This window comes from Drosophila navojoa, chromosome 5 (genome assembly GCF_054131105.1).
Source record: "Drosophila navojoa isolate 15081-1374.11 chromosome 5, UAZ_NAV_1.0, whole genome shotgun sequence".
NCBI lineage: Eukaryota > Metazoa > Arthropoda > Insecta > Diptera > Drosophilidae > Drosophila > Drosophila navojoa.
Window position 1 is genome coordinate 4,448,638 of NC_142893.1, and position 26,164 is coordinate 4,474,801.

Here is a 26,164-nt window from a genome sequence, read left to right on the forward strand (position 1 = left end):
CGCTACTAGTCTTGGCCAATGCGTCAGCCAGCCAGCCAGCCAGCCAGCCGCAGCTGCAGACATCGACTCTACAGATTCTGGCCAAGTCAATCAGGCATCAACAATATATATATATCTATACATATATGCTGTGAAACACGTTTGAAAGTCATTAACTTAAATGATTCACTTGCTGCCTCATAAATTTCGCCACTAACTGGAGCTGGATGCTGGCGCTGAAGCTGGCGCTGGCGCTGGAAATTGGAAGCTGAAGCTGGAAGCTGTTCAGAAAACTGCAAGTTACACGCCCTCGCGCCTCTCGCACAATTTGTATGTATGGCAAACGTTAAAAAATTGCTAAATAATCGCCTTAAATGAGTCTATAAAACCAAACGCTGCCTGGCCAAATGGGCTGCCAATCGGCGCTGCCAACAAAATGAAGTAGCTCAAAAAATAACCAAAAAAAAAAACAAAAACACAAATTTTTGTTTTGTGCTTGAAGTGAATTTTCATTACCAACGGAAGTCGTAAATCAATTTTATTTTTTGTGGTGGTAGTGATGGGGTTACCCTCTCCCCTCTAATTTAACAAAGAAACAATGAAGAAAAATGCTGCATGCAACATATATATTTTTTTTCTTTTTGGGCCTAGAAATCACTAAGAGCATGGCTGCTGGCTGCTGAGCTATCGAGCTGTTGCCTAGCCCCTGGAAGCGCATCCGCCGTCGCCGTCGCTGCCGCTGCCGCTGCTGCTACTGCTGCTGCTGCTGCTGACCAATTCAAAAAATGAGTAGAAAATGAGAGAAAAAAAGACCAGTCAAAAAATCTTCAAGCCAAGACGACAGCTATAATGATAGGGGCCACTTTTGCCGCCACGCAACACGCCATCTGTATGTTTAGACTATGCGACTATTCGTATTCGTATGTTTCTATTCGTATTTTTGGATAACGCTTCCGTTTCACAAGACGCCAACATGGCGACATTTCCCCTCGCATGATTACACTGGGCGAAATAGCTTTAACTACCTGGACATGCAAAGATTTTTGGCTTAAGAGTTTAACCATTAATTTTATAAAATTTAAAATGAAATTAGAAGCGAAAAAATATGTTTTATTGAAAAATAATTTTATTACAGATTTTTATTCTGATGAATTTTAACTGCAATTATTTGTAAATAAGAAAATAGTGTTATTTTTATATTTATTTTATATATAAAACATTTTTTTGGAGTTTATAGCAACTTTTTTATTCCTTCGAATATTAAATGCAGAATTTTGTAAAATAATAAGAAGGTATAAATTTTATATTTCTAATTCCACTAAATTAAATAATAAACAGGAGAATTTTAAAAATATTTAATTTTATAATATTTTTTTGTATTATTATATAAAAAACAATAAATTAATGATATTTTACAGATATTTATATAGAAAATATTTTAAATTATTAATAAGAAAATAAAAATCAAATTCATAAGAAGAATTCAATAAATTCTATCAATTTTATGCTTGCATAAAAACAGAAATTTAAGTTAAATAAATTAAAAAATTTTAGTAAATTAAGAAAGTCTTTGCTTTACCATTATATAAATATACATTAAATTTTCTGCAAGTGTAGCTACGCTTTTGCGTGTTTTTAGTCAGAGAACTTGGGCCGCAGTTGGTGGCTTTGGCTATGACATAAGTGCTTAGAGCCACACAAAAGCGGCTCATTATAATGTCAATGGGATTAACTATGGACAGCACACAGACACAGACACACGAGCACACACACACACACATACACACACACGCAGATAAACAATCATGCATACCCATGTTCGGCTAGACATTCAATAATGCTGTGAAACTGTGAAATCCTTTTAAGCGGAAATTATGAAACGGTCGACAGCAGGATACAATGCAGGAGGACACAAGTGTTGCGGCAGATTGAGCAACAAAAGGGCCATAATTGTTAGAGCGAGAGACAATGCGACACATTCGTGCAACAGGCCAAAGGCAACAGGGGGCGAACCACAAATCCAGCCAAGCAGCAGTAGGTGTGGCTGCCAGCCAACAAGCCAACAATGTGCCTCTTATGTCCTTTGGCTTTCTTTCTTTCCAATTCCATTTCTATTTTATTTTTTTTTTTTTTAATGAGCTGCAGCAAAAACAAACCATAAAAATTATCTAAAATGTTGCCACATTGTGGAATGCATGCAACAGGCCGGCTGCGCGGCAACTTTCCTTTGTGGCCACCTACAACGCTCCGTTGTTGACACTTGGTTAAGATTTATGCCCCACTCCACACAGCAACACCAAACAACAGAAAATATATATTTGGGAAATTAAATCATTGGCGCGGACAGTTTTATAGACGGGGCGTGACGGCGGCGGGCGCAGAGCTCGATGCAACGGCAAGGGCCGCCAAGAGGAGAGGGGCAACCAGCCGGGTCGAGTCGGGGCCATGGGTAGGGGCTGCTGAATCTAAGCGGGCAGCTGTGACTCTCCGACTCTGTGGCCTCCGTGTGGGCGCCGTCGAACAATGCCCGTTGAGCAATTGGAAAAAAGTCAATTATGCGCAATTTGCTTAAGCAATTGACATTTTGTTGCTGTTGTTGTTGTTATTGTAGCTGGTTGCACGCATACTTGCGCAAATAAATTGACAAATAGGATTTGCGTTTTCCATTTGACAAAGTTTTTTTTTTCTATAATTTTTTTATTTTTATTTTTTTGTTTTGTTTAGCTGCTGGCCATTTTTGTTTTGTGAATTAATAAATTGGTCGCAATTTGCCGCCAGCCTTGCCAAGCGTGGAAACCTGGCAGGCAAAAAAAAAAAAAAAAAAAAAAAAAAAAATTGAGTCTCTAGTATGGATGTAACAAATAAGTTTCATGAGTCAATCTAGACTATAGACTTTGATCGAATATTAGGATGAAACAATATCAAATTCTATTCCCTATATAATGATAAGCTATATCTTTAAAGACTTTTCATTGTAATATGATTTATAATAGATTTTTAACTTATATAATAAGGACGAAAGAATCGTAGCAAGATGCTTGCATGGATGGCTGGATAGTTGATGAAACTATTTAAGTTGATAAAAAATAAAAAATTACACTATATTAGTTACATATATCAGGCATCTAAAAAGTAGTCATACTTATCCATTATCTATTATTTATTTAACCAGTAAGCAATAAGTTCTAAAACACTTTTTTATTAATTATAAAAAAAAATTTTTATTAAAAAAGACTTTTGAAAATAACCTAAGCTAACTTATAAAAAATGTATGTCTCATATATTATAAATAAATTATAATTTTGAAAATAACATATAAGGTGCTTAGCATAAACATTAACAATAATTCATAGTGTAATTATCAATATATATTGTATATTAATGGATGGATATCTATATAAGAAATTGAAGACAAATATAATTTTTTAATATAATATATAAATTATAAATATATTTTAGTAATTTTCAAAACATACATAAATAGGAAAAAACCCAGTTAATATAATATTTGAGAAACAAATCTCAGACTTTTTATCAAAGCAGCATATAAACCATAGAAATATGAAGAAAGCGATTTAAATAGAGAATCTACAAGAATTGGAGTACTATATATATATATAAACTACTACTATATACTACTATACTACTACCTCCAGAATTAGCTCCAAGCTACTCGCTGAATACTCCCATGAGCCACAAAGCTTTCTGGATTAAGCACTCAAAGGCAAACACTCAAAGATAAAGCAATTATTTTTATTTATAGAAACCAAAGCAATTTCGGCAAAAATTATAAAAAAAAAAAAAATCCACCGAAAAAAAATGAAAATCAAAAATGTATATACCATATTTATATATATTTGTTTTATCGCTGGCACGCAATCGAAACGGAAGTTCAGTTCAATTGATTGGTGAAATTATCTACGGGCGACTTGAAAGCAGCAGCAGCAGCAACCATCGGCCATGCAGATCTGCTGTGTTGTTCAAAGTAAATGGTCCATTGGAGCGAATGAAATGCGAGCAATCCGCTGATGCGATCAACTGGCCAAAAAACAATCATTGGTTCAACCTTAGCCGCTGAACCTGTGCCCCCTTTCAGTTTACCCTTTTACTCCAACGTTTTTTGGCCAGTCATAGCGCCAAAGAGCTGGACAATTGAATTAGACGATGTCAGGACTCATGAATGAAACTGAAATGGGCGCGCACAGACAGAGAGCAAGAGGGAGACAGAGAGAGCGCGCGCGCAAGAGAGAGAGGCACACTCACGCTGTTGAACCCATTTTCTCACCTGTTAAAGTTGTAAAGACGCAACCAAAAATCGTTTATCGCTGTCGAGATGCGCTCCTCGAGAGTCAGTCAGCCGAGTGACTCCCTCACACTCCATACCCAGGGCCTGGGCCCTGTTGTCGATTGACTTCGATTGCATTGGCATTGCCGCCGCGTCATACGATTTAATTGCTGCGATTGTGTCAGCAGTTTTGTTGTTACTTGTCTTCATCAGCAACAGCCAAAGCAACAGGCAAAGCAGCAGCAACAGTTGCTGCCACAGCCTCCTCCTTGGACTGGCCGCATTTGTTGCGGAAGGGGGCGTATTGTGCCCAATCTCAGGCTGAAGTCGACGCCGCTGTCGATGCCTCGCTCATAGGCGCTCAATAATTTGATGATCATAATCAATAGCCTGACTGACATTTGCCGCTGTTCAGCTTTTCCTTTTATTTCTTTATTTATTTTACATGTGTTGTTGTTGCTTTATTTTTTGCCGCTTTGATTTGCTGGTCTGGTCTTTGTTCGATTTCGGGGCCTCTAACAAAAGGCCAGCGAAAACTTGTTGAAAGCCGTTTGATCCTGTCTGATGAGGCGCTCCATGACGCGTTGCAAAGTCAAGTATGTGGCGGGCAGTTAAAAAGGATGCCGCACTGGCCAAGGAGAAAGCGCAAGCCGCAAAACAGGATAACAAAGCGTGGGAGTTGCCCCGGTGCAGACCAAGTGGAAGCAGAAGAAATGAACAGCTATAATTCTTATATATTTTTTTTATTAAATCCATATTTATATTTCTTTTCTTTTAGAATTGAAAAATGAAGAAGAAAATAAAAAAAGGTGGAACGTAAAATTCATGTTTTGTTTCAGTTTAATGCTCGAATCGCATGCGTAGGCTTTCTATAACGATTAAAACCCTCATATGTCAACCGGGCCCATTCATCATCTGCAGCAACTGCGAATGGAACTGGAACTGAGTCGCAGAGACTGAGACTGAGAATGAGACCTGGAAATGGGCCTGGGAGTGGGTCTGCGATTGGAGACACAGTCACCAGGCACTTGTAACGCGTTTGCCTAAGCAGACACGAAATGCTGATGAGCTGAAATCTCATCAAGAAGTGTCTGAGCAACAAGCTACAAGCTACACGCTTAAATATGCACTGACAAAAATGTATTTTGAATAAAATAATTTTAAAAAAATATTGGAAAAATATCTACGTATTCATTTAAGTAATAAAACTATATAAATAAATGTATATATATAAAATAATTTTAATATAAATCAAATCAATATATATTCTTAGCTATATATTTCTCTCAGTACATTTTTGTCTTCTAATCGTGCAATATGTATGTATTAATTTAATTAATAAAAAATATATATGTAAATATACATAAAATAATTTTAATAAAAATCAAATCAATATATATTTTCAGCTGAATATTTCTCTCAGTGCATTTTTGTCTTAAGATTATAATTTAGTTTAATTAATAAAGAAAATATATATAAATGTATATATATAAAATAATTTTAATATAAATCAAATCAATAATTATTATTAGTTATATTTTTCTCTCGGTGTATTTTTGTCTTATGATTATAATTTAATTTAATTCATAAAGAAAATATAAAATAATGTTATTATATATCAAGTCAATAATTATTCTTAGTTATATATTTCTATCAGTGCATTTTTGTCTTATGATTATGCTTACATTTATTTTGTATCTGTATAGATTTTGGGACTTACAGCACCTACTTCAACATGCTGAGACACTAGCTGGCTGGCTGCCTGCCTGACTGGGCTTGATGACTTAATTTTCATTTCAGTCTGCAGGCTCCGTAGACCCCATACACCCGGAGCTTCCATAACGGCAGCAGCAGCAGCTGCTGCTGCTACAGGTGCTGCTATTGGAGTTGGAGTTGGTGATTGGAGTCGCAGTTGGAGTTGGAGTTGGCGTTGGAGTTGGAGCTGGTGCCTGGTGCCTGACTGAGCACTTGAGCGTCAGCGCAGTGACACACGCAAGTGTTTGGCTTGTCTTTGGATATGTTAGCTCCAACTCTGACTGCCAACTACTCCCGCTCGAGCACTCGTCTGCCCGGCGTACCCTCATCAGATGCTGAGCGCTGAGCGCAATGATGCAGCGTTTTATACCGTCTTCCCTTGATTTTATTATTATTCTTCTGTTGTTTTTTACCCACTACTTTAGAGTTTTGTTGTTCTAGGTTCATCTTCAGGTCGAAAGTATTTGCTTAAATCATTATGGTAGCGCCTGCTGACTGCTGCCAGTTGCAGCTAGATGATAAATCTATCTTTTATTAGCATTTCGAAAAAAAAAAGAGATGATGTTGTGTTCGTTGCACGTGTTGCGCTAAATGAGTTGTTTTGGAACTTGTTTACAGTTTGTGGCTCTACGGTTGACTTTGACTAATCCAATTAATCCAATTAAAAGTACATTTTTCTTTCGACTTTTGATTCATAGAACCTTGGCCAAAAGTCAGTCGCCATTTATTCGAAGCGGAGAGTAAAAAAAGATAACTTTAAAACTTCAGACAAATTCAAGTGAAATCATTAATAAAAATAAAGTTTTTTTTCTTCGAGTTGGAGTTGGAGATTTATAGAACCGTAAGGAAACACCCCGAGCGACTCGTGCTGCTGCTGCTGCTGTTGCTGTTGCTGTTGATGTTGCTGTTGTCTCTGCGCCATTTCCTTTCGATGTGGTGTCGTATATAAATCGCGTGCTGCACTGGAGGTCTTCAAAAACGCTTACGAGTTGATGCCCAGCGGCCAGGTTGAGCGTCCACATCCACATCCACATCATCAGTGGCAGTGGCAGCCGCCTGTCTGCCGCATCGTGGCCAGCTCTCATTCATTTTTTTTTGTGCTCTTTGTGTTTTTTTGTGGGGCTGTGGCACTGGGTGTTAACCGGCCACGGAAGACGAGAGACCAGAGACCAGAGACCAGAGACCAGAGACCAGAGACCAGACCAGACTCCAGAGCTCATGCTGAAGCCTAGCCTGCGGTCATGTTGAACGAACAAATACGCCAAAGCGCTCGCTGCCCCAGCTACCACCTGCTGCCCCTCGGCCCCTCTCTCGGCCTGTCTGCCGGCCCGGCTAATGATGAGCGCGACTCAGTTGCTCAGCTAAGGGCTGCAACACGCTTCTGTCGCCGCTCAAAAGTTGTAAAACAATAAACACGAAACGCCAAATACCGATTGCCATGCGATTTAATGGCAACAAGATTGATTTCCTGAAATCCACAATTTCGCACACTACTTTTAGATATATGTACATCTGTGTATGTTACTACAACCACTACTACGTCTATATTTCCGAAAGCGAAAAACCTTGAATCGCAGTCACGCAATGAACGTGAACGTTCCAAGGAACCAGTTCGCCGCACTGAACCTGACGCCAGATCGTGGCCCGATCGTGATAATGATGTCGAGTGCGTGGTATTCTGCCCCACGTTATGTTTTTTTTTTCCCCCATCTTTTTCCTGAAGTCTTCTTCTCTAAGGCCTGTTCCATTCATACACACTCGCGTCTGTGGGCCCAACAGCTTTGTTAACAACTTTGTAATGTGTCTAGAAAGATGACTTCTTATGCATATATCTGCCTTATACTGGGAAAAGAGCATAGGCGGAAGTAGTTTATGAACTTGGCTTGATATCAAAGCGGTTCCATATTTAATCATAAATATAAATTGGTTTTATAATGTACATGTAATATATTCTAAACATTTCTCATTTCATTTCATACTACTCATCCTTGTACTCTTTTCTTATTCTCTTGTTTTTCCTGCGTTCACTTATGTTACTCATTTTTAGACTAATGCATTGTACAGCTTCTGCTACTGCTGCCTATACTAAGCACTTTTTCTTATACTCATAGTCTGCACTTATCCTACTCATCATGGTGCAGATAATACTCATGTTTTTATATAGAGTGTGCAAGCTTTTAGGAGTACTTAAAAATTCTCATACAACTCTTTTGAATTCTCTTGTTACTCATAGCTGTACTCAGCCTATTCATGCTTGTACTATGTAACACTTCGTTTACTTATACTTTTACTATTAATTACGCTTATACTCACTTGTGCTTATACTCAGTTATGCTTATACTCATTTATGCTTATACTCACTTATACTGCTGAGATCTCTATATATACATATATATTTGCTTTGATGATGCAATAATATATGTTTCGATCACTCCATACTTATACCCAAGGAATGTATACGTCTACTTATACAATTTGTAGAGATTTTGTTTTTACTTCTACTGCTCTTGCCTCTTCACTTGATACTTGTACTTATACTTCTATTACTAGCGCTTATATTACTTATGCTCATTGCTTGCTTACTTTTGCTACTCCTCTCTTATACTCCTCTCTTATACCCATACTTGTGTAACTTATATTACTAATTATGATACTTTTTGCTCTTCACTTATATTTCATATGATCATCTTATACTTTCACAATTCCCATGCAGACAACTATTCCTGCTTTTACTTATAAAACTCTTATACTCGTACACATAGTATACATGTGATACTTCTACTACTCTTTGTATGTATAATTTTTCTTATACTACTTGCTCTTTACTCATATTTTTCATGCTCATATCCATAACTAATACTACTCCTGGCTCTATCACATACTCATCACAAACTCATCTTATACTCTCTCTTTTAATCTTATATCCGCACATTACTTATACTTATACCCTTTCGACTGACATTTAACTCAATGCCACTCAAACTCTTTATGCAAATACTTGTAATTACCAAGGGTATTTAGAGTAGCAACTGCTTCCAGCTGGAGCCCAGCTTTGCGCATATTTTCGTTCCGTTTTTTTGGGTGGCAGCTATCATAGCCAGTCGGCAGTCGCCAGTCGCTGTGTAAGAGCCGCCAGCGAAATGCAAAAACAAATTGTTTGTGGGTCAGCCAACAAACTGCGAGCCACTCGGGAGGGGCTGACTAAGAGAGCAAAGAATGAAAAAAACACAGGAAAAAAGAGGAAGAGAAAAAAAGCGGTGCAGAAATCAAAACGAGCTTTTCGGGCAGCCCTAACAAGGCGCGGCAGAGCACGCAGCAGGACGCGGACGAGGGCGTTGCAATGTTGCTGCGAAATTCAAGGAAAACGAGCAGCAGGAGCATCAGGAGCGGCTCTTGCCGCAGGCAGTTGGCATTCGGTTGCGTCTGGGCCACATGCCACATGGTGGGGCACAGCTAGGCAGCACGGAAGCCTAATGGCCGCTGCCAATGCGATTTGTGATTTGTGCTCTCTGCATTTTTTAGTAGCTCTCGCACACAACTATACATTTCTCGGTTTAATTTTTTTAGATTTCTGCTCCGTTTCCATGGAAAACATTTGGCGAGAAAACTGCAGCAGCGCATTCTATGCCAAGCGCTGGGCCTTGGCAATGACAAAGCGCTGCAAATGGAGCATATGGCTGGCAGTCGGTTGAGTCTGCGGCGTCTGCGACGTCTGGGGCGGCATGCTAATTTATGAAGTAGCAACTTGCAGCGACATGGATGCGGTAATTATATGGCTTGGCAACTTGTTGCCAAACCCGAACACGCCACAGTGCATGAATGAAAAGAAAGCCAATGCGCCACAGCGCTGGCCACCACAGCCACATAGAGCCAAAGCCAATTCCAGTTTCAGTTGCAATCGCGCTGCTTGGCCGCTGCGGCCCGATCCTCAGCCAGCCTTCTAGCCTTCCAGTTGGCCATGTTGCACAGAAGCTGTTCTACGGCTGGACATGGCGGTTGCTGCGGATGCGGCTGCGGCTGCGGCTGCCACATCAGGTGAACGCGCCCACTTGGTTAGCACAGCGCCCGAAATGAAAGCAACAACAAAACGTGCTCTAGCTGAGCATGACAGACGATGAGATGCCCTCTAGATGACTGAGAGGTTGCTAAGTGTTTACTAGATGTCTGCATAACTTGGTTGATATTTTTTTAATTGATGTCTTCTACTCTTATTTAAGAGTTGCATTTATTTTAGTTAATTAATTAAATTAATTTTTTTTTAATATAATTTTTTTTTGGCTAATTTCATATACTTCCAGTCTAACAGGAAACTCAAACTTTATAGCTTTGCTTCTTATTTAATAATTTAATTTTATTTCAACTTAAAAAAAACAAAATCTTTCTGATTTAAATATCGTATAACTTTTAATTCTAAGTCTTATTTAATAATGTAATTTTATGAAAATATATACATAGTTCGTATGTGGCTAAATTTATACACATACATTATGCTAACTACCTATCTAAAATATATTCTCTCTATAGCTGTCTCTTCTCCAGCTATTACCAACTACTGGCACAACGGCAACATACCCTGTTTTATCTGTGCCAAAAACATGTGCAACATGGGTATGGGTATGGCAAAAGGTTTGGGCCCCGTGGCATTATACGATATTTTGCTTCATTTTTTTTTTTTTTTTTTTATATTTTTGTTTTGTTGGCTGGCCAACAGCCAACAACGTACGTGGCAGCAACATTTTCACAGCAACATGCGGCAGCAACATAGTTTCCACACCTACCGATGCCAGCAGCAACATGCACTTAACTGGTAGCCGTGCTGCACTTTATAATGCACAACATGGCCAACATGTCGGCGATGGAGAGTCGAGTCGGGTATCTTCTGTTTTTGGAGTCAGCCTTGATAGATGCTGCCTAACGGCTGCGGGCGTTCAGCAGCGCAGGGGCGTGCCAGCAGCAGCAGAGGCAGCGGCAGCGGCAGCATCAGCAGCCAGAGCAACAGCAACCGTTAGCTGACTTGTGAGCTTAAACCTCATTTGCATGCCACAAACTGGGCCAGAACTCTGCCTCAGTTGCTGCCTCGGTTGTTGCTGCTGTGCATTAGCATTAACCCAGTTCGCAATTGCAAAAATTGCGACCTGGCGCTAGCAATGACCTTGCCAGCGTTGAGAGGATCAGTTCACTGATCCGGCTCAGCGATTGAGAGCAGGCAGCGGGCAGCAGGAAACGGACAACAACAGCGCTAGCGACAACTCATTAACAGCAAACGCCCGCACAGCGTGTGGCACCTGTACAGGTAAAACTGATTATAATTAACAGCAGCGAGCCCATAGACAAACGACACCAAATGCAAATTGTTTGACATTCAATTGAGCCGCTGCCGCTGCCGCTGCTGCTGTCGCTGCTCGGATTAGTGCAAAAACGGAAACTGGAGCGCTAAAGTGTGAAGACTGTACAGGTTGCATGCGGCGCAGCGTCGAATCCTTTTACCTTGGCTCATTTCAAAGGGTGTCTGCGGCGCATGAAATTCTGAAAAACGGGCCAAAAACAGAAATTAAAAGCGCAGCCGCCTCTCATCATCATCAACAACCCACACACATACACAAACACACCGACACGAGCACACACACACACACACATAGGTTTAAGCAGACTTTAAAGATGCCGCCGAAGGTTTGAGTGTGGCGCCGCCGACTCAAGACAATATAAATCATATCACTCAAAGGTTGCTCTCGCCCCACTCCATGAGCCGCGCATCCTGGCAATTAATTTTATACGCGTGTATGTGTGTGTATGTGTATGTATATATAGATATCCAAATTGATATCGATTAGCAATCACACAAGCTTTGCTTTTCTTTTTCTTTTTTTTTATATTTTTTTTTAATGTACAATAATTGCTTGCATCTAGGACAAAATTTTGAAGTTGTTTCCATGTACACGTGGCTGTTGCTGCTACTGCTGCTGCCGCTGCAACTAACCATTATCGGTGAGATAAATGGCCATCATGGGAACACAAGCGTCTACTGTCATGAACAATGTCCGGCCGCTTTGGGATACGATGGCAATTGCAATTCAAATGCCAATGGCGCCCTAGGCAGATCGGTGCAAAGTGTTACGGCGGAACGTTTGCAATTGAACCCTAGTTTCATTCTGCTGGAGAGTATATTCGTTTGGTTGGGCGCTCGCCTGTTGATTGCCTAACCACAATTCAACATGGCCTGCTGCTAATTGTGATGGGTAAATATATTGTTGGAATTTATAAAACTCTGCATAATTCAATAAGAATTGTTTAGAGTGAATAGAGCTGAATTGGGAATACTGGAATCTCTACTATGTTGATGTGTTGTTGTGATATATGTAACTTTTTGTTTCGCTTGCGTTTCACACACACGCATTCACTGATCACTTTGCTTTGAAATTATTTTTTTCAAATCTAATTAAATTGTTCAAATGTGTTTCAATTTTGTTTTCTCCATTTTGTTTACCATTTTTCTCCATTTTCCATACATTTTCTGTTGTTGTTTTTTTTTTATTGTGCAGCGCCCATGTCGTCGCCCCGTGTTAAGCATTTTGGGCGCCACAAATGGTGGCAAAAAAAAAAAAAAAAAAAAAATGCTGACAAATGTTTCCGTCAAAACACAAATTTCAGCTTAGTTGGTTGTCATTGTTGTTGCTGTTGCTGTAGTTGCCCAAGCTGTTTAATAATCGAGCATAGGGCACACTGTACAGTGTTACAAAAGTATGTGGAAATGTTGGAATTTTTAAGGCTGAGAGAAGTATTTTAATATATTTAAGGAAATTATAAAAACAAAAAAAAAAAAAAAAAAAAAAATATATATATATATATATATATATATATATATATATATATATATATATATATATATATATATATATATATATATAAACAGTTTTGTACAGCAAATTTTTAAATAATATTCAAATAGTCTGCATATGTATATAAAAATAATTTTCTCTATGTATTACTTTTTGTTAATATATATTTTATATTTTTTTTTCGCAGGTTTTATTACAGAACTGTAGAGATTGCTGAAATGTCCAAGAAAAGCGTTATTCTATAATATGAAAATATGTTAACGTGTTTTGCTTGTTTGTCCTTAACAGAAACCAGATAGAAGAGGATCGATTGGCAAAGGTTGGACTTTGAGTGTTTCGCAGCACCTTGTGTCTGGGCCAAACAACGTAAAGCCCGTTATTTATTTCCGTTTTATACTCACGTATAATTATTTATTAAATTTATTGACATTAATGGCCAAATTTATGAGCATAGCTTCGGCTTTGGCTTTGAATAAAAAGTGTAAAAAAAAGTATAAATAAAAAAAGAAAAATATTTTATCACTTTAAAAAAAGATCTAATTAAATATTGGCTATTTTATTAAATCAATATTAGATGAAAAGTAAAATGATATTAATTAAAGAATTTAACAAAAGGAAAACATCATTATAACTAAATAAATATCTTTAAAATATTCTTAAGCGCACTGCATATCTATTAATATTTCTATACAATAACTAGCTTTAATTTTATTACATTTGTGTTCCTCTAAAAATTATTTAATAATTATTTGACAGGTGCTTGTTAAGCTAAAAACTTGTTTTGACAGCTTCGACAATTAGCATGGAATTAAATTCGTGCGGAGTAATTATTGTGGCTCGGCCTTAGCCATACATAGCCTGCGTGACACTGTGCACACTGGCACAGTGTGCTATGCTTATTTGTTGCTGCTCAACTTTAAATTCGGTCTGCCAAAGTGTGATTAAATGCTGAATTAAACTAAAAGTAAAGTCAGCCATCGAAAAAATGTAAAGAAATGACAAAAAGCAAAGCGAGAGTGCTCTAGTTGCGAGTGATGGACTAGAACATACCCTGTGCCAAGTGATCAACAATGGCTTTGATGAGCCAAGCACAGAAAAAGTTTTTAACATGAAAAGTAACACAATCAGATTTCGAATGAGAATGTGGAAACTCAGGAGATATTATTTTCAAGTAAGGAACTATCGATATTATTTGCTATTGATTTCTTCTGATCGTTGATCGTTTTATTCCATAAAACCGAATGAGCGTATACCATAAGAGAATCCACGTGAGATTTCAAAGTCTCAGCTCTTTAATTGCCAGAGATTCGTGTACTCAGATTGACAGACAGATAGATGGAGACAGTTAGACAAGCAAAAGAACAGGCCTAGATTAATTTAACTCTATATAGTGAGATTTCGTTCATGTAACCTTCTGGCTGTTACTTACATCTTAAAATAAACATTACGCCCTGTTCAGTCATATGCAATGGGGTATACACAACGCCGAGTACAATATAATTTAAAACGAATTAAAAGCGCAGTCAAATGTAACCCCAACCTATCCCTCGTCGGCGTCGTCGCAGTCGGAGTCACAGTTTTAAATGTCGCTGGAAACGCTCCCAATCAAAAATAGCAACAAGTTAATTTGAGCCAAACGCCCCCGCCCAGACTAAAAACAAAAAAAAAAGAAAAAACTTTTCTATTTTATGATTATGCGTCATTTTAAGTTTTTTTTTTTTTTTCCTAAAGTTCTTTGTGCGGGTGTGTGTGTGTGTGTGCGTAGTCTTTTTTTTTTTTGAAAAGTCATTAGATAAAATGTGAGCCGCGCAATTTGAATATTTGATGGGACGTTGGTTAATTTAAGGTGATAATTGCTTTTTAATGTGACACAACTAAATTTTCGTTCGCTCTGCCGGAAGTTTTTCATATTTTCCTATGCGCATGTGCAGTCAAGAGGCGCACATACACGAGCACTTGTTACGTGGATGGGCAGGTAACAACAATGACAACGGCAACAGCAGCAGCAACCACAACAACAACAACAACAACAACTTGAGTACAAGTGCCAACACAACAAAAAGTGTCAACAATTATTTTCAAATTTGAAAACATTTCATTTTGGGTATATATATTTTTTTTGTTTCTTTTTTTTTTTTTTTTTTGAGTGACGCTGCTTTAAAGGTTTCCCAGGTGTGAAATTGTTTAACACCGGAGGTTGAGCTTGTTTGATTTTGAGCTAGAAACCAAAAAGGGTAGCAAACAAGTTTGTTGCCTAAGTCTTTCGTTTTGCAAGCCTGCGAGCCAGGCCAGCGGACATTGATTAATTGTCGCCGCAGGAATGCACAAAATTGTGCGGCAAAAGACACACGCGTACGTGGCAGTGGCACTTGCAACAGCTGCTGCAGCGACAGCACCAGCAACAGCATCGATACTTTTCAATGAACACATCAACAAATGAGCCAAGTGGCGCTGCACAATTTATTGGCATTGACGACGTCCAATGGCGTCCAATTAACACAGGATGCTCGAAGCGCCAGCCCGCCAGCCAGCCGTCCAGCCGTCCAACCGTCCATCCAGCCACCAGCGACGTTTCTGGCTTGCTTGAAAGATGCCGCCCCAGAGCCAGCTTCAAGCTGTGCTCCGAGTGCAATGAAGTCGTAAACTCTGATTTATTTCGAATTGTATGTCAATACAGAGAGTGAGTGAGTGAGTGAGCGAGAGAGAGAGCGAGTGTGGGGAGAGTGAATGAGATGGAGAGAGAGAGAGCCACAACAACTGGCAGCAGCAACAGCTCCACTGCTTCGCTTCCTTTGGCCGCCTCGGCTAATGCTTCACCACAGGCGGTCCACATGGCCCGCTGTAGCCTGACCCAATTTGGCGCCTGCTGCGGCGCTTTCATCAGCGACTCCTCGTACATCATAAACAAATTCATAAAAAAGTTCGCCCTACAGCTTCCCAAGCCATCGAGAAGATGCATGCATAAAATTTATGGCGTTGAAAGGCGCATCGAATGGATTTTTAGTTTTCTTCTGTTAGTTCTTCTGTGTGTTCAGCGGGTTGTTAGCTTCTAGTTGTTTTAGTTGTTGTTGTTGTTACTGTTGTTATTGCTGTGAGGTCAGCCTGTAGTTTGTTGTTGTTGTTTTTTTCTGCTTCTTTTTGCTACTAGAGCGCACTCATTAAAATGTAATTTGAGCGCGTTGTTTCGCATTTCATTTGGTCAAGTGAGCAGGCAACAACAACCACAACAACAACAACAACAACAACAACATCGTCGTCGTCAGTTTCCATTTCACTTCATTGAGCTTGCATCAACCCCCAAAATAATAAAGTGAGACATGCTCCTGCTCGCTCTCGCTGCTGTGAATTTGATTGATTTATAGACGCTAGCCATCTCGCTCGCGCTCTCTCAGCTCTCGAGCTCGCCAGCTCTCTTGCCTGCCTGCGTGCCCTTAGCTCCTTTCTGTATGTGTGCGTGTGTGTTTGTCCCTCTCGTCATTTGTGGCACATTATTATTTAAATGATAAATTGTATTGCCCGTCAACTTTGGCTTAAAGAGAGCGAGCCAAAGGCAGCGGCCGGCACTGGAGGACGGCGAGCGAGAGGGCGAGAGGGCAAGTGGGGTCGCTCATTGCTTTTCATTTGCTTTTATTGCCCGCTTTTCGTAGGTGTTTCCTTGTTGCCTGCGTTTTCTTCTACTTTTACATTCATTTTTTTTTTTTTTTTTTTTTTTTTTGGTTCTTTTGGTACGCCTTCGCCGTGACCTCTTCTCAATATTGTGAAGAACCCTTGACGTTTTGCGCTTTCTGGCTGACCCCTTCTTCCCGTCCTGTGGGCGTTTTGCTGTGCATTTCAAATTTTCCGTTGATTTTGGGGTCGTTTGTGTTTCGTCTGCTTCTTCTTTTTCGGCTCGTTGGTCTTTAGCTTACCTTCTTTTTGGCCTAGGCTCAACAAAATTAATCGTCTCATTTGTCCAACATTGCATTGCATTGACGGCGCTCGGCTTTCATTTCTGGCCACTAATGTTATTTGGTAATAAAATCGATTAGGCTTCCGTATTCGAATGTTACGTTTGTTTAGTGGGTGATTTGTTCTCTTTTTTTTTTTTTGTTTGTGTGTTATTTTTTCCTGATTTAGTTACTGGGGCGTCTACATTGAGTGAGACATCAATGAGAAAAGTGCAGAGCTTGTTCATTTATTTACATATTTAATTGATTAAGTAGAGCACCAGGAAGGAGCTCGCATTTGGGAAGGGCTTTAATTCTGTATATGAAGAAAAGTTTCCTACTTTATAATATATATGTAAAATATATAGTTTTTGTGCTTGGAAAAATTCGTAGCTATATATAATTTTTAATGAATATTATTTAAGATTTAATGAATATGATTTAAATATTATTTTTATTGTAATATGTGTATGTATATACTGTTGCTAATTAATTTAATACGCTCTCACATTCTGTCTATATTTTTTTATAAGCATTTCATATATTTTAGATTGAATAAAAATATTCATATGATATATTAATTTGAAAAAGTTTAGAAAAATGTTGTCTTAGCTACATACATACATATATACCCATATGCAATACATAGATATTCAGTCAAGCAACTCTTCTAAAGTCTTTCAAAAACAATACAAAAATATATAATTTTTTAAATCAAAATAAGCTTTAGCGGAAGATCATTAAAAAAGTTCCTGCTGCGAATAATCAATAATATTAATATTGTAGTTCTCTATATACACTCAAATTCAAATCTATTAATATGTCTGCACTTCATAATTTGTCTCGTTTGGTTCGACTTCTCTCAATCATTAAGCCGATCAAGTTATTAATTAGCCTATGGCAGCTACTAATAAAACATGAAATATTTGATATAAACTTTTAGACAAGTTAATTTAATGGTCATTTGTTGCAAAATTGACTTGCTAACGCGTTGATTTGACATATTTGCACTGCACGTGTTTCGCAATACGATTTATGTGCAATTATTTGGAAGAGACAGTAAACACACATACACACACACAAGCATACACACTCACACACACATCGCTCACATTGTAGTGGGAAAGTAAGCAGTGGCCAGAGCCAATCATAATTTGCATTTAATAAATATTTCATTAACTAATTGCAACAATTACGTGCATTTTACTTTAGTGCCCTCAAATTAGTGCAGTCCGAAGCGGTTTGTGTTAGGGATTACGGTTTTAATCGGATCAGCCAATCGTATTGAGCCGATGCACGTTTCTTGTCTCTAACAATAAGACTGCGCTTTACTTGGCCCGGCTAATTGCCCAGCCTTATGAATATGTAACAGCAAAAGCAACGGCAACGGCCAACAAAAAAAAAAAAAAAGCCCAGTCAAAGCGGAAATCCTCCTCGGGCCGCACAGGTGACAACTTCTGTGCGGGCGAATGGAGGGGCGCAGGCCGTATAGCTCACAGCTTGCGCGGCTCTGTTAAAGGTTCTGCTTGTCTTCAAAAAGTGACCCGGCATCGGGCGCCGTCTTGTGAATGAAAACGGCTCGGCTTGTCGCTCTGAGTGCTGCAGAGCGCGCGCTGCAAAGCGACAGCGACAGCGACGTGTCGCCATTTTGAATTTGTTGCTCAGCAGTGGGCGGCGTCAGAGCGATAGCAAGAGAGCGAGAGAGCGCAGGCGCAGGCGCTCTCTGCATACATGTACGCTGAATTGCGTATGTGTGTGTGTGCTGCGCTGGGGGCGTGTATAGCGCAGCACATGTGTATTGGTGACTGAGCGAGCGTGCATGTGTGTGTGCATGTGTGAGTCTGTGCATGTATTGTGTTTTAGTACCTGTGCCGTTTGAGCGACGTCAAGTTGTGGGCCAGTTTGACTGGTTTGTTGCCTTTTGTTGTTGCTGCCGCCTGTCAAGTTGCTCAGTTTGGGCAAGTAGATGGCGCTAGTTGTCTTCAAGTGGCTTTAATATTAAAGTCAAGCCCTAGAAACTCGAGTTATTCCAAACTATTTGCATGCCTTAACAAAGACATAAAATTAAAAATTAAATTGAAACAAATTTTAGTATTTTCAGAAATTTCCAACACCTTGATAAAAAATAATTTGTACATTTACTGGCTTTAATTATATAAACAAATGCCTTTGGTTCTGGTTATTCATCCAAATGCAACTGTTGATTGCGTGTCGCTGACAAACGGCAAAATAAAACCAAAATTACAGGTTCAACAATCAATTTAATAATTGAAGCCTTTGCATTTAATCAACATTATTTTAAATGTCAAAATATTTGCACTTTCAATGGCAGCGAGCGACGCCGTCGTCGTCCAAAAACCGTAAAGCCCAAAGAATGCCAGATCGAAACAAAAAACCGAAAAATAAAACAGAAATTTGCATACAAATATAAATGTTGATAATGTTGTAAATCCCCCAAAGAGGGGCGCTGCTGCTAGCCACGCCTCAAGTGGGTGGCTGGAAGGGGGGCGCCATAAAACTAGACGACTGCCAACTACAAAGTTGATATAATATACAACAACAACAACAGCGAAACGAAAAGAAAAGAAAAGAAAAGAGAACACAGAAACACAACCGCACAAGCCGTTTGGGGGCGCCCCTCGTCTGCGCCGTCTCCATTGATAAAATTTATGGTATTGGAGGGTTTCAACACCAACCGCTGCCGCGACAGCTCACACCGATGCACACACACACGCCAAGCGGCGGCAGCGACGCGACGTCAAACCGGTTGCCTGCCCTGCCATTGGCTTCGCTTAGTCGGCGCAGGCAAACAACAGTTGCCGTCCTGCTCGCACTCGTGCGCTATCATGCACAGCCGTTGCGCTCGCACGCTACAGCGACAACGCCGCAAAGCGACATCTGCCGGTTTTTGCGCCACCAACGACAGCGCAGTCGGGCAGCGCGCAATCGCAGCGCTGAGCTCGTACCTAGTCGTATACGCACTTTGTTCGTGGTTGGTTCGTTGTTGCTGTCGCTCGTCGCAGCGCCGTTCGCCCGGTTCGTTTCGAGCTCTCGCATTCACACGATTTTACGTTTTACGCTAGATTCCAAGCGCTCCAACGGCTAGAAATTCTCTCTACTGGGGATTCTAAATAATAAATATATTTACATACATACATATACACATAGATCTATATGCACATATATCGCGTTATCGTTCGCGTTGCCGTCGCGCAAATTGCAAATTGCAAATTGAGAAAATAAAAATTACATAGATTGTTGTTCAGTGTGTCGCTCTTTTGGCTTGGAGTGTGTGCATTTTATTCCTGAATGCCAATTAAATGCGCGCAGCAGCAACAACAACAACAACAACAAATAGAAAAAGAAAAGAATAAATAAAATAAATAAAAGGCATTCAAATACAAATTGTTACAAGTGGTGTCAACAGCAGCAACAGAGCAGCAACAACAGCAACATCATCATCAATAACAACAACTACTACATCATTATTATTAAAAGGGTGACCCAAATTTGCGAGTGCAACAATTCTCGAGTGCAAAAATAAAAGTATAAAATTTGAGAGCTAGAGAGAGAGAGATAAATACAAAGTGCTTACGCTACAAATGCTGTTAAGGATTTACGCGCTTAACTCAACCAACTAACTAACTAATATAAACTTGTTTAATGTGCAATTAAAACTAAAGTACACACACACACGCATACACAGCTCACACACACGCTCTACCACATACACCCACACAACACCCACACACGCCCACACACATAGAGACAGCCGGAATTTGTTGTCTTTAGCATTTTGATTTTTTTTCGCGGGCGCACGTGTCAGAAAGTAAAGCCGCCAAAATTCTTGATAAAGTGGCCTCAATAGGCGCCAACACGCTCAATTTTACGGATTTAGGGAGCCCCTACGAGGGGCCTCCCAGCACCCCACAGTCGGGCATGGATGCGCCAGATGCACCGCATACGCCCAAATATATGGACGGCGGTAACACCGCAGCCGTTAGCACCAGCATAACACCTGGCGTTAATATACCTGGCAAATCAGCATTTGTGGAGCTGCAGCAGCATGCCGCCGCCGGGTAAGTACACATGCCACAACATCTCCACTGGCCCAAGCTGCATTTTCATTGTCTATGCCTATCAAATGGCAAATGACTGACAACTGTCTGACTGATTGACTGACTGACTGACTAACTGAGCTCAGTGACTGACAACTGTTCGTGCCCCCTGTATTGCACTAACTTCAGCTCCGTTCAGCATTTGGATTTGCCTTTTTGTTATCAGCCTCGCGTCATCAGCTCTTTATATAACACACCCAAAAAGTAAAGCGGGCTACAATACATTAACTAGGGCGTTGCCCCAGATCTTTATAAGACTTTAATTTGGTTCAATTGTATTGATTGCCGTGTTTAGCTCTAGTTCCTTGATAATATGCAAAATAATCAAGCAAAGCTCGACATGATCTTAGATAAAGTTAACTAAAGCAGTTTTTTTTTTGGCAGTAAGTAACTGTGGCCAAGAGATAATATGTAATATGATTGACAAATACAGAAACATCGATTTCTCTAAATTGTAATTCTGAAAGATTTATTATTATAACATATATACTATGTATATAAACTCGAATACAATTTTAGGTATTCATTAAAAAATGCAAAAATTCATAAAAACTTGTAGTAAAATTTATTTAATAAACGTTTCATATTTTGACAGCCAAAAATTAAAAGCTCGTTAGATTTTCAAGTAAAAAAGAAGTTAGGAGCTGTTTTGAAAGATTTTTTTCGCACTTATGTATGAGCTTTAAATTTTCGTCTTTTATGATATACAAAATTTTAACAAATTTTAGAATTGGAAGCTTTAAACTTTTAATTATTTTTGTATTCTTTCCTTTGTAATAATTAACAAAATTTTTAAATGAATATAAAAAAAATTGTTTTTGCATAATTTATTTGATAAGTCATTTAAAGACCTCTTCAAAATAAGTTCAGAAAATCTGAACTTAATCAAATTATGTTTGAGTATATAAAAATATAAATATGTAAATATATTAGATATATAAAAAAAAATTATTAAAAATTAATTAATTAAATTAATTATTTTACATTATGCAAATTGGAAAAATAAATGAATTCGAGAAAAGCTTCGCTGAAATAAATAAAAGTTTATCAAAGACAAACTGGAATATATTGAGCTCTAGCCTAGACTGGTTAAAAGCAAAAACAAGTTTTTTTTTGCAATATATTTTAAAATAAATATAAATAGGAATCAGATATAATATATAAATATTTCACTTACCTGCTATAAGAATGCCGTCGTTCATAATATACCCTTTGCGACAGCTTTCAATCTGTAAACACAATTCGAATTATCATATATATATATTTTATACAATTTATGGATTCTACTTAGGCTATCTATATTAATATATGGCTAATGATACGGCCAGATATAAACTTAAATATGGACAGCTGTCAATGCATTTGCCTCTTATCTGAATTAAAATCTTTTGTAAATGTTGCTTTGCCGCGGGCTACGAAGTGCCAAAGTTGTAGCTCCGGTATCAGATTGCTGAAACAAAGATATGGCCACTATATACTTAAACATGTCCGATGTGTATTTTTATCAGTTTATGAAAACATTTATCTATATATGGGATGAATGTGTATGTCAATATATACGATGTATATACATAGTTACATTCAAATCGCCCTTTTTATCAATTAAAGTGTTCTTTGCAGTTTTTGTCTCTTAATTGAAGAACTCACTTGTTGTAGTTGTTGTATATATAGAGTATATATGTGCATATACCCTTAGTTCTCTGTTGGTCTCGGTGCTATGTTTTTATGCTGGTGTCGCCCGGTATAGGGCTTTTTGGGCTCCCTTTTATGAAAGCCCAGCGGCAATGAGCGGAAGCCAAAAATAAATTCAATTAAGTGCAGTTTAGCAAACGTCGGACTTTAACTTGAGTGCACACTGTACTCCATATGGGTAAAAACTTCGATCGAGGGTAAATATTATTTATGCTAGTTGCGTGGAATGCTTCTATGACCCTCTCTCCCCCTCTCACTTGCACCCTCTCTCTCCCTCTCTAGTGCTGCTCAAATTGTTTTTGCAACGCACGATTCGATTTTTCATTATACATATTTCATTGCATTTTTGCGTTTTTGCGGTTTTGCGTTTTGTGGTTTGTCATATATTTTTTTTCTGTTCCTTGTTTTTTTTTTTGTATTTTGTTTTTCATTTCTTGTGGTGCGTGTGCAACTCCAAAGTGGTTCGCTGGCTGCCATATTGCCGGAGTTCGAGCTGCGGTTTCACTCTGTCAGTTGCCAGTTGCCAGTTGTCAGTCAGTTGCATTTCGTGTTGTTGTTTCCGTTTCCGTGTCGCCTTTTGGCCCGCTTTGTATTGAATATTTCATGGCTTATTATTGGGCAATCGCTTAGAAATTGTGCCCAAAGAAGAACTCGAAAGCCAAACTCCCTGGGAAACTATTCAACTGTTCAACGGTTCGACAGCGAAACTTTAAGCTCGCCTCCGTTCGAAAAGTGTTAACAAAATATTTACTACGACTATTGATTTTTGGTCTACCTTTAATGAAGTCAGCGCAAAAGTTTGTCATATTAAATCTCGATTTTGTTTTTCAGTTTATTTTGTTTTTTATTTATTGTTGTGAGAAATAAAGTTTCGTTTCGACGCTTTGTGCATTAAACATGATAGTTTTGCGGCTGAGGTTTCTACTATATTTGTGGGGCGCTGGAATTTCATAGTCGTTGTGCAGCACTGAAAAGTGTACACAAAACACGCAAACTTCAATTGTTGTCGTTGTTGTTGCTCCTTCCACATTCATTTGTTGTTCTTTGACCTGAACTGGCGTGCCAAAAGGCCAGCAATGAATAGGATATGAGGCAGTAGTTCCGATTTGATTTCATTTGATATATGTATGTACATATACATATACATATACATATATTTATATATTGACTATTTTTATACATTGCTCGTTCTCTTTACAGTTACGGCGGCATACGCAGCACGTATCAGCATTTTGGTCCACAGGGCGGCCAGGATTCGGGCTTCCCGAGTCCACGCAGCGCTTTAGGCTATCCATTCCCGCCCATGCATCAGAATTCCTACTCTGGCTATCATTTAGGCAGCTATGCACCGCCCTGCGCCAGTCCTCCCAAGGATGGTAAGTACAACCAGTACAACTACTTAAAACTAACTCATATACATATCTCAACCCATCTCATCTCATCTCATTCAGTTCATCTATATCTCATACAGCTGTGTTATTCGCACAGCGCACATCACTTAAGGTCTCGTCTGCTATTGTTGTCTGAAGAGTTGTTCAGCTGGTCAGGCATTGCCTTTGGCCTCTGCTCAAGATCCAACTCAATTCAAGCTCTTTAAATTCGCACTTTTTCGCGACACTTGAACACAAGTGGACAACGCTCTCTCAAGCGTCATCTAAACAGACTTGACTTTGACATTTCCGTGCTGATCAAAGCCCAACAGCAAAAACTTTATCAAGTTATTTTTGTAAACAAAAAACTTTGGTGAATTTCAGCAGCAAAATAAATTAATGTTTCAATTTATAAAAATAGAGATAATAAAAAACTGTTTATCATTTTCTAAGTTTTTTCACACCATTCCTTAAATCGTGTGTTTTTTTTTTATTTTTTGTTTCATAAATTTCCATATCAAAAACTTTATTATGACAAAACTGGCGACACTTAATTTCATAGCCCATTAGCTTAAACTACTCTTAAAATTCTCGCTTGCTTGGCTTCTCTTTTATAGAGTCATTATATGGTTTTTATATAGATCATTATTTCCTCAATGAACCGGTTCAGAGACGATATTTCAATTTATCTTAGTTTACGGTAGTCACAAGATGTTTAAAATAATATTTGGTCAAGAAAAGCAAAGACTTTTATGCAAAAATTTAAATTAAAGTTTGTTCAATATAACATATATATTAACTAGATTCTATTAGAGTAGAATCTGAGCGTATAATAAATGGTGTAAATGATTTCCTTTCTTTGAAGTTACATGAAATGTGCCTAAGAGCTTTTTTTCTACCTCTCAGATCCTTTTTCAGAGATATTTTTCATATATCGTGAAAGCATGGGAGAGTATGTGAAGAAGAGTTGTTGGATAGACTTCAAGCATTGCGCGTATATTGTATAGCAAAAATATTTATGGCTAGCAATATATAGAATAAATTCATAAAATTGCAATTAGCATAAAAACTTAAAATACATAAAAAATGTGAGATATATGAAAATGTTGAATAAAATATATTTAAGGTTATACACATATGTTCTGTATATTCTATTTTTCCTTTGAAAAATTTCGTTTTTTTTCAATTTAATTTGTAGATTTTAAACGAATTTTTACACAAAAATATTTTCCAAGTGTTTTTTTTTTTTTTTTTTTTTGTAAGAATTTTTGCTAACATTTTTTTTTTGCTTTTTATTTCGTATATAAATTTTAATTCCAATATTCATTGTGGCTGGCATAATTGCGCGCTTGACTGTGACATTTCGTTAACTATCGCATTTTGTTAAACAATTTTGTTGCTGTTGTAGTTTTTTTTATATTTTTTTTATTTTTGTTTTTTTTTTTGTGTTCTTTTAATGCGTTTTGGTTGAGCAGTTTTGTACGTAAGTGAAAAGCAATTCATTTTGCCAGCTATTGTTGCCGCCAACACAGAGAAAAAGCTATAGCAGTGTATATATATAGATGCATATGTACATACATACATATACATGCATACACATTCTATATGTTAAGTAACGCAGTTTGACATTTTGTCACACACTTATCACACATACGCCACATTGGCTGGGCTGGCTGTAACGACTTGGGCGTGGGTGGCTTCGCAATTAACCTTGACTCTTGTCAGTCTGTCTGTTGGCTACAAAATTTCGTTTATTGTGCTAACAATAACAGCTGTTAGCCAAAATTATTTTGCGCGCCAAAAAGTCTTTAAATACAAATGCCTAAAATTAAATGGCCCACTGGCACACACACACATACGGACACATGCGTCTGTATGTAATTATAATTGCGGTAATTACGCTTTCGTTTGGCGTAATTAATTACACCATTCTTTGGTGTAGCGCTGCCCCGGCCAGCGACATGTGTAGCAGCAGCAGCTCACACACACACACGCACACACTTGGGACCTGGTGTCAGTCTGACTAATGGCTTATGTGCTGGGTGGTCAAATATAAGTTAAGGCAATTGCCATCTCGCTCGCACGCAGCCATTTTGTCATTAAAGCGACAGCACGTGCTGCGGCGCCAATATTTTCGACACACACACACACATACACACCAATACGCACACGTACAGTCAGGTAAGGGTAACGGTTGCCATAT

The 26,164-nt window shown here is 38.5% G+C and overlaps 2 protein-coding genes across 2 annotated transcripts in view; one reads left to right on the plus strand and one right to left on the minus strand.

Annotated features, from left to right (window-relative positions):
* LOC108653980 (small ribosomal subunit protein mS37) overlaps positions 1 to 26,164 on the minus strand; it is a 145,718-nt gene that overhangs the window by 50,054 nt on the left and 69,500 nt on the right. The window lies entirely within an intron of this gene.
* Positions 19,731 to 26,164, plus strand: part of Dll (homeotic protein distal-less) — a 29,133-nt gene continuing 22,699 nt past the window's right edge. The window contains exons 1-2 of the mRNA XM_018106882.3: positions 19,731 to 20,860; positions 23,792 to 23,967. Of these exons, the coding sequence (XP_017962371.1) occupies positions 20,721 to 20,860; positions 23,792 to 23,967 (316 nt within the window). The 5' untranslated portion in view covers positions 19,731 to 20,720. The remainder of the gene's footprint in view (positions 20,861 to 23,791; positions 23,968 to 26,164) is intronic.